The 9,001-nt window shown below is 37.3% G+C and overlaps 1 protein-coding gene across 1 annotated transcript; it reads left to right on the top strand.

The window, feature by feature from the left end:
- Positions 1–3,837: 3,837 nt before the first annotated feature.
- On the top strand, positions 3,838–8,518 carry LOC113236235 (ubiquilin-1-like; the record flags this gene model as incomplete). Its single annotated transcript, XM_026472243.1, has 4 exons — positions 3,838–3,967; positions 4,090–4,276; positions 5,279–5,376; positions 8,375–8,518. Coding segments are annotated over exons 1-4 (531 nt in total), but the record flags the coding sequence as incomplete, so codon positions are not given.
- Between the last annotated feature and the right edge of the window lie 483 nt (positions 8,519–9,001).

The raw sequence follows: 9,001 nt of genomic DNA, 5'->3' as shown, positions 1-9,001 counted from the left end.
GGCGAGGCGATTATCGCTCACGTGGACGGTCTATAATCGCAAATGTTTAGACGAGGAAAGTTTTTTATATTCTTTCGATAATCGTATCTTCGAGACGAGAAACTCTCTCCATTTAAATGGGCCTTAATACACCCTGTGCCCTCACCCAAGAGCTGTACGCATGTGGACAGTGCCGCCACATGGTATTTTATGTTAATAAATTTGTAGATATTGTCTACTTGTAACGAATAATATTTACAGTACACACATCAAAAAAAGTTTGCGATCAATAGCATAAGCTCCTATAATTCTTTAAATTTAACTTTATCAAGAAAAAATCTATGTTGTATGCTTTCTTTAAATAGGAATACCCTGTTTGAAATTAAAATATAAAACTATTTTTTATTATTTATTTTAAAAAATTGAGCCATTAATCATAATGTAATAGTGATAGAAATTTCATAGAAAGAAAAAGACTGTTTAATTAAACTTAAACAACTATTTATTATTAAAAGGTGTGAATTCAATATAAAATAACTCCTCCCCTGACTCGAATACATGCGAAGATCCTCCTGGGCATGCTGAGGATCAAGTTATCCAGCATTTCCTGGGGTAACCTATCCCATTCTTCAATAGCGGCTTCCCTGAGCTCTGGAACTGTCTGGGGACGTGGCTCACGGTTCCATACTGCTCGTTTAAGAGCATCCCACGCGTGCTCTATTGGGTTTAAGTCGGGCGAGCCGGCAGGCCAGTCTAATCGTTTGATATCGTATTCTTGAAGTGCAGCATTGACTCGTTGAGCTCGATGTGCGGGCGCATTATCATCGACCAGTACAAATTGGTGCCCATGGTTTACTCGGAATGGTCTGACGACATCATCAATAGCAACTGCTTTGTACATGTCTGCTGTCATGAAGCCCCGATACGGGATCAAAGGCGTTCTAGCTCCAATCATAATGCCACCCCAAAAGGACACCGATTTTCCGCCTTGCTGAACTGTTCCAGTGGCAGTTCTTTGTGTTTCACGGTCGCCTGGTCTTCTCCAGACACGGACACGTCGGTTATCTGGATGAGTGCTGATTCGGGATTCGTCAACGAAGAGACAGTTTTGCCAAATGTTTTCGTCCTCACCTTCTTCATTTTGCCGAAGTCTAGCCCACTGCAATCTTCGTTGTTGACGTTGCCGGGAATTGAGCGGAGCTCGCCAAGACCTCCGTGCTCGTAATCCAGCCTGGTGCAAGCAATTGCGAACGGTCTGCGTGCTAACTTCAAGCCCAGAGGCGGCCCTGACTTCTGCTTTTATTTTAGTGGCGTTGATTGTTGGATTGGATCACGGGCTGCCAGCAATCTAATATAGCGCTTTTGGGCAGCTGTCAAAACAGTTGGGCGACCGCTGCGGGGTCGGTCAGCTAAATTCCCCATTCCGTGATACCTCTGCAACGTAGCCACGACACAGGATTGGGATATAGCAAGTCTGCGTGCTATTACTCTCGTGGTGTATCCTTCTTCCCTCAAAGTTACTATTCTAGCTCGTAAAACCTCTGATAATCCTCTTGGCATTTTTTCAATCACAACTTTCCGCGAAAAATATCTTGAATCGCTTATAATTGACTAATTCAGATTTATGAATGAGCGTAAGCTAGGACTGAAAGCCTTTTTATATGAAAAAACAATTGAACGGGGTCATTGTCTTATGTTCTAATTTATTTTTAAATAAAGAATCTAAAAAGAAGAAAAAATCATAATATAATCTACAGTAACAAAAAAGATTTCAGTTTTTCGAAGTGATCGCAAACTTTTTTTGATGTGTGTATGTACTTATTTTAATGTTATAAATACGTGTACACTAGAACTAGTTAATTTAAATATCGAGCCTGTTAGCGCATTGCTAGGTGGTTAAAGTATTATGCATACCACTTAAGAAGAGTCGCTTTTTGTACAAAATTTTGAAATTAAATTTAAAAAAAGAAAAAGAGCTAAGTATAAGACTTCGCGAACGCCTATGCAATTATGTAGAGCCGTCAATTTAAATATTTTTACTTCGACACATTTCTAATTCAACTATGACACACTTAAGAACTAACAAGCACATAGAAAAATTCGTAAGGTCCGTTAGATCGTTCGGTCGCTTAGTTGGCATAGCGTCTCGCATGGTTTGCTGGAAGACATTGGTTCGAATCCAGGCAAATCGAAGGAAATTTTTGTACATGTTCGATCTTTGTATTAATAATTATAACATCGATGTTTTTATTAATAATTATACAAACTAGTGGAGTAATTACACAAAAATAATTGAATATCGTGGTGGTCAAACATCGTGACATTTAATAAACTTAAAAATTACTTAAGAACTGTCCAAAGTCGTAAACGACTAATCTAAACCAAGCATGTTGGCTGTACTTACATGAAACAAAATATACTCCCGGACACAATTTGAGCCACCTCGCATTTTTGTCGTAAAGGAGCAGAATACAAAAATAGTGTTATCATCGAAGAAAAAAATTTCCCCCGGTTTTGCAAATCCAAATTTCCAACAAGGACTTATGGAAAAGACGTTTAGTATACTAGTTTCAAAATTTCATAATAGTTTTTGATCAATCAAACATTGCTTAAGCTTAGGGCACTTAATACTGAAAATACATGACGGCTCGAATTATGTGTCCGGAAGTGTATTACAATCGATGCGTATAACATCGTTCCATTGGTATCAGGCAGGAAACAAATCTTGGAATTTGTATTTCAAAACACAACAGTAATAATTTCAGTCCACAATCGTTTACTATTCATGAATGGTGACTAACAAAAGTATAACTTTCTTTAATGCAAGCCTTGAATTGCGTTTTGTTCAGTAGCATATTAAGTGATGAGAAAGAACTTCATTATAATTATATTCTCTATTTGTGATCATACCATACAGATTAATCCTTTGCGGCTTGCATGGGTACATACACCAGGTCTTAGATACCTTTGCGAATATTAGACGTACTATAAAATTCTGACCTATTAACTCTTGAAGGGACATACGTCTCTACAAATTCATTGTAATGATTGTACTACCATCATTACAATGAGTCCTACATTAGAAAACTACCTTACGAATTTTTACGAAACTTATTTAGTACGTACCTCCATTTGTTGCAAAGAGAGTTTATTATTTTGTTCGTGTACTCTAAACGTACGCGGCAGACATTATCTAGCGTGTAAACAAAATAAGGCTCAGTGCTTATAGAAAAATGTCACCTTTTAGTGGAGACCTAAAACACAAATCAAATTGCTCTGCGATAGAATAAATAATTGTACTACAAATTAAACACGAACCCATTAAGCTGAACAAACGCTAATATGCATACATACCAAACTATGTTTTGGGGTAAATTCATTAAAATTTTGCGAGAGACATTATTGGAAACTGTTTTTTGTTTTTGTTTCATGTCAGCCGGCACGTCATAATAACTGACACAATTAACCACTTCCGCTCTCAGAGAAATACTTCCGGAAAATCCGGAAAAGGATGCCTTCAAGGCTTCCATACGTTCGGATACACGCAAATAGACTGAAAAGGGTAACACGTATCAACTGCTAGTATTTTCTCTGTAACTAGTACCGTACTAGTATGGAGAGGACACTATTTCTAACCATAGACAAAATCCTTTTATTATAGTAGCAAAATTGCAATGTACAAAAGAGATATCATATGACATTCCCGTAATATAGAGTGAGATAGCAGCTGGTAGATGCTCGCTTATTTGAAATGCTACTATATAACACTAGATGATAGAAAAAAAACCGACCCGTCAACAGGATCGTCAAATTCCGTCAAATTCTATAGTACTTGTACATATTTTTGCTTTTCCGCCAAAGTACAGAGTCATCTAGGTTTGCCAAAATGGCAGAGGGCCAAGAAGAACCCAAAAAAATTACGATTACAGTGAAAACTCCAAAAGAAAAACAGCAAGTGGAGATCGAGGAGGATGCCGATATCAAAAAAGTAAGTTGTGCGAGAGCAGAAACCTCGTTCATGGCGTAATAACACAGATATTGCATACGCAATCAGTGACGACATTTGTTTAATCATTCGGCAAGACTGAACGTTGTTTTTGGTGATTGTAGTTGAAGGAGGTGCTGTCTCCGAAGTTTAACGCGGAACCAGAGCAGTTATGCCTTATTTTCGCTGGGAAGATCATGAATGACGCTGACACCCTGAAGCAGCACAACATCAAAGATGGGCTGACGGTGCATCTCGTGATCAAGACACCGCCGCGGCCCGAACCTGAAGGAGGCCCCCGCCGTCCACCAGGTACCGTACTGTTTACTGTACCTTACAATCCTCGTTCACTGTCGCAGTACATAGGTTATAATTTGCATTTGCTTCTTTAAGTGTCACTTCATTAATAAATATTTTCTTAATTAATTGATGATTCATCAACTTCAATTATAGTTGATCTAAAAGGTGTAACCTTATTTTTAGTAAAAAACAAGGTTTTGTTTTGTGTTGCAATACAGCCATTCATTAAAATGACAATGACACTGGCAGTTTTATTAAATATTAATTTTCTGATATGTAATTAGTACATTATACGTGTGAAAAATGCTGTATTTGTTCATTGATGCAAATATTCTTGAGTAAAAAACATAAAACAAAATTTTGTAATGAATGTGACATGACATCCACCCATAAAGATCCTACGATTATTACACAATCCCAGATTTTCACTAACCAGGATAAGAGCAGGAGTTAAGCTTCAACTCGTCCCTATACAGACTTCATAGGCCACACTAAAAGGTTAACATGCAGGTTTCCTCATGATGTGTTGTTTTACTGCTTGCAAAGAGAACAGATTTATCATACATAAAGATTTATTGCCAAAATAATTCACTACAATGTGCCATAATAACAATTATTATACATTTTTGAAACCACATTGTCCAAGTCAAAGTATAAAGTGTGTGCATTAAAAACAAATTGGCCCTTATGTATGGAAATACCAGCCTCAATGGCCACTGCCACCAAGTAACAAACTTTTTTAAACTGGTTCTGGTTTATGTGCTAATTTCTGGGGTTAAATTGGTACTCTGGTACTTGCATTACAGGGATTGCCTTAGTTTCAGATCAGGTAATTGATGTGACTGCCTGGCATATATTGTTGGCATACACAATATGCCTTAACAAAGGTCTGAAACACCCTCCATCTTGTAACTCACATGCTCCTAATCTGGTCAATGAATTGTAGATAATCAAGATTAGAAAAAATTGCTTGTCAATTGAATATAACTTTATTTGAATTTATGTTAATTACAGCTGACATAAGTGCTACTCCATTTGGCATGAACTCGCTGGGAGGTCTGGCAGGTCTTGAAAGCCTGGGTTTGGGCCAGAGTACATTCATGGACTTGCAGGTAATTGTTCTAATGCATTTTTTACAAACATACAACCATGGCATGCAGGGAGGAATCTTTTTAATGTGAAATAGGTGTGGTACATGCTCTGACAAATGTCACTTGATATTAAAAAATGCAAATTGAATATAACCTTGAATAGTGGGCTGGATATAGCTTTTACCAAAAACTTTTTGGGATGCAATTGCTGGCAGTGTATTCCAAACCTTTGCTTGCAAAACACATTAGGAAAGAGGAAGCACATTGCTTCATGCTAAATCGTGGTATACGAATGAAGGAGTACTCCATGTATTTCGGACTTTCTAGTCAACTTTTTTATTTATTTATTTTATATTATTATTACACATTTCAATTTACAATTGACGAAACAAAAACAATTTTTCGCACATTGTAGATTACGACTTTATCTACAACATATAGAAAATTTAAAATATATTGAATATTATTGTAGTTAATATAATAATATGTCCGTAGCACATATCACAGACAAAGCACGCCAAAAGTATTTTAGAAAATACAGACACATACACATACATGAATGGTTAGGTGCAAACCAGCACCACTAGCACATCCCGGACACTCCAAACAACGGTCGAAAATTATTTACTTACTACTACAAAGCAAGGCGCTAGCTGCACACGCGCAAATGTGTGCGTGAAGTGGCAGGGTTACCCATCACTTTCTCGGACTATTACGTTACGTGGTCAAAGCGGCAATATAGCGAAAATTCTAACACGAATCTGTTATCTATGATTCTATCCATAGAATCCTAATAATTAAACATGTCTATTAGGTATTTATGTCAATATATTATTATATTTTTCATTAATTCACTAACTAGAGTAATATTGAAGATTTATTTCAAAAATATATTAAAAGCACTTAAAATGTTATATTTCGGACATGTACTTTTAAGTAAGGTAACCAAGGTATTTGAAATTGCGTGTCCAAGTTTAGTTAATAATTAGATATATTCACTACCTACATAATATTTATCAGGAATAAGAATAGGAAATTCGCGAACCCTTGTCTACTAGCTCACGAAGTCACGGCGTCTCATTATATTGATATAATAAATCTGTATTTTTATACATACATTTATTGTATAACTCTTCAGTAAATAAATGAAGAAAACAATAACTGAATGAGTCCCAGACATAAGTTTTTTTACTTCGTTTCATCTTTCGGTAACTAATGATAAACAGCCGTACACAGCACAATTCACGACCACTATAAATAGTAACGTAAAATGATGTTTTATAATAACCTACAAGTTTCGTAATGAATAAATGATAAAATGTGATGTCAAAGCCGTCTGCGCGCGAAAACGGCTCGCCGGCAGCCTTGTTGTCGTTCGGTCAATGTAACCGGCAATGTGCGGGGCGTGGTGCGGTATCTAACACTAGTGAGGGGCGGACACTATCCGTTCTCTTATTCTTTATACTCTGCCACTAGCCTGAATAACATTATATTGCTACGCATTGTCAGCTGCTGAACGCTGTGAACTCACTGCGCACTGGCCCCGTTCATGGAATATTCGACACAAAAGGCGGTATAAACCAATAATAAATACAGAAACAACTTTGATACAGGATGGTAACATTTTTCTTTTGTTACTGTTAGGAGAGAATTTATTTTAATTATAAGTATTTATATAATGATATATATGTATATGTGGGTGTATTTCTAAAAGTGTGTCCATAAAAATACAATAAAAATTATGTTACTATTTTAAGTTCTTTCTATGTTCTGTTATGTAAGGTAACCTAGAAGATAACTTTTGGGTACAAATTTGATATTTTTATCATTAATCTTATTCTTTAACTCAATTGGGAGCTTATTAATCGAGGATGGAATTGTACATTTTAATTGATGTTTTCCATACATATTATTAAACTTAGATGCATTGAGTAAGGCATTTGATGCACTTCCGGTAAAACTGTGAGGAGGAATGGTGTAGCTAAATTGTAAAGATCCTGTTCACACTTTCGAAAGTGTTTCCCATATAGACTCTGTATTATACTAGGGTGCAATCGGCGAGATCCTCACATCTCTAGAATGTAGCATTTCCTATCATGGATTAATAGTATTAGTAACAGAGCTCCTTGTGAAAGAGTTACTGCCACCTTACCTATTTCTGCCTCTAAACAGTAACGTGAGCATTACTGTGTTTCAATTTTGAGAGTAAGGGTGCTGGTGAAATTACAGGCACATGGGACTTGTCAACTTATGTTTCAGGACCGTAGGCGCAGTAGCAGTGTCCCTCAGATCTTTGCGATTTAACCTCTGAGTGGCACGGCAACTGGGCTAAAATTAATTAATAAAATTGAACAAAATGTATATATATATAACACTTTATTTAAAATGATAAGAGATTTCTACGTTACATTCTTGCTTTGTAAACAATAGGACGTTCGGTAACTTTCATTCGATAACTGTGTTCGGAAAAATATTTGTAGCCTTTGCCGGTCGAGAAGTTCGAGAAATCGTGCGGGTGTGATGTCATTTCGGTTCGGTTTCAAATAGGACAGTATGACGTTCGATGACAAACGTGAAAAGAAATCGATCGACAACTGAGTTATCGTAAGGTTCTGAATCGACCTCTTGCTCGGAAAATAGTTAAGACCCTCGATAACGATATCCAATCGAACGATTCGGTTAAAATACCGAAGAGTTCCGAATCGAGGTGTTGGTCGGGGTGTTCCGGGTAGTGCGCCAGAGTGAATTCCGTTACTCTGTTACACAGGGAATTCCCTAGTTTGAGGCCTGGTAATTAGTGTGGTTATCGTATAACTACCTGCATATTTTACACACTGTGAAAAATGTTGCCACTAATTAAAGTTAGCTGAAATTTAGGAACAACTCAAACAACAGGGTATGAAATTTGGAAATTTTTTCTTTACATTTGTCTACAGCTTTAATAGTCTGCGTTGTTGTATTATTATATTAATTTAATTAATAACTTACAATACTTATTATTATTATACCATTTCACCAGGCCCGCATGCAACAAGAGCTGCTGACGAACCCGGACATGCTGCGTCAGGTTCTGGACAACCCGCTGGTGCAGCAGATGATGAATGACCCGGAGAACATGCGCACCCTCATCACTTCTAACCCCCAGATGCAGGACTTGATGGCTGTAAGTTCGCATTGCGTTAATTTGTTTAAAAGGGGCCACTCAATTTTAGTAACAGTCGAGCTCTTGTGAAAGAGCTCGTTCAGGGAAGTACTGCTACCTTACCTATTTTTGCCGCCAAGCGGTAATGTGAACATTACTGCACTTCTGTTTTGAAGGATAAGGGTGCTGGTGAAATTACTGGCATGTGGGACTTGTCAACTTATGTCTCATAGTGACGGGCGCAGTGGCGGTGCCCCTCAGGTCTTTGCGATTTATAGCTCTGAATGGCACTGCAACTGCTATGGACAGAGGCGTCGTTTACCACCAGGCGCAAAATTTGTTCATCCCGTCACTTTGTATCACAAACTTTCCAGCTATCATTACTATTTTTATTGTATTTCAATAAAAAAAATTATAGGCCCTTGGGACCAATGTTGCCCGGTATCTCTTTGACCGATAACGGTCTATTGTGACAAATCGCCAATAGCTATTTAGATCCTTTTG

This window comes from Hyposmocoma kahamanoa, unplaced genomic scaffold (genome assembly GCF_003589595.1).
Source record: "Hyposmocoma kahamanoa isolate Upper Pololo Valley unplaced genomic scaffold, ASM358959v1 90269, whole genome shotgun sequence".
In the NCBI taxonomy this organism is placed as follows: domain Eukaryota; kingdom Metazoa; phylum Arthropoda; class Insecta; order Lepidoptera; family Cosmopterigidae; genus Hyposmocoma; species Hyposmocoma kahamanoa.
The sequence above is the reverse complement of the archived record's forward strand: the minus strand, read 5'-3'. Positions and strand labels throughout refer to the sequence as shown.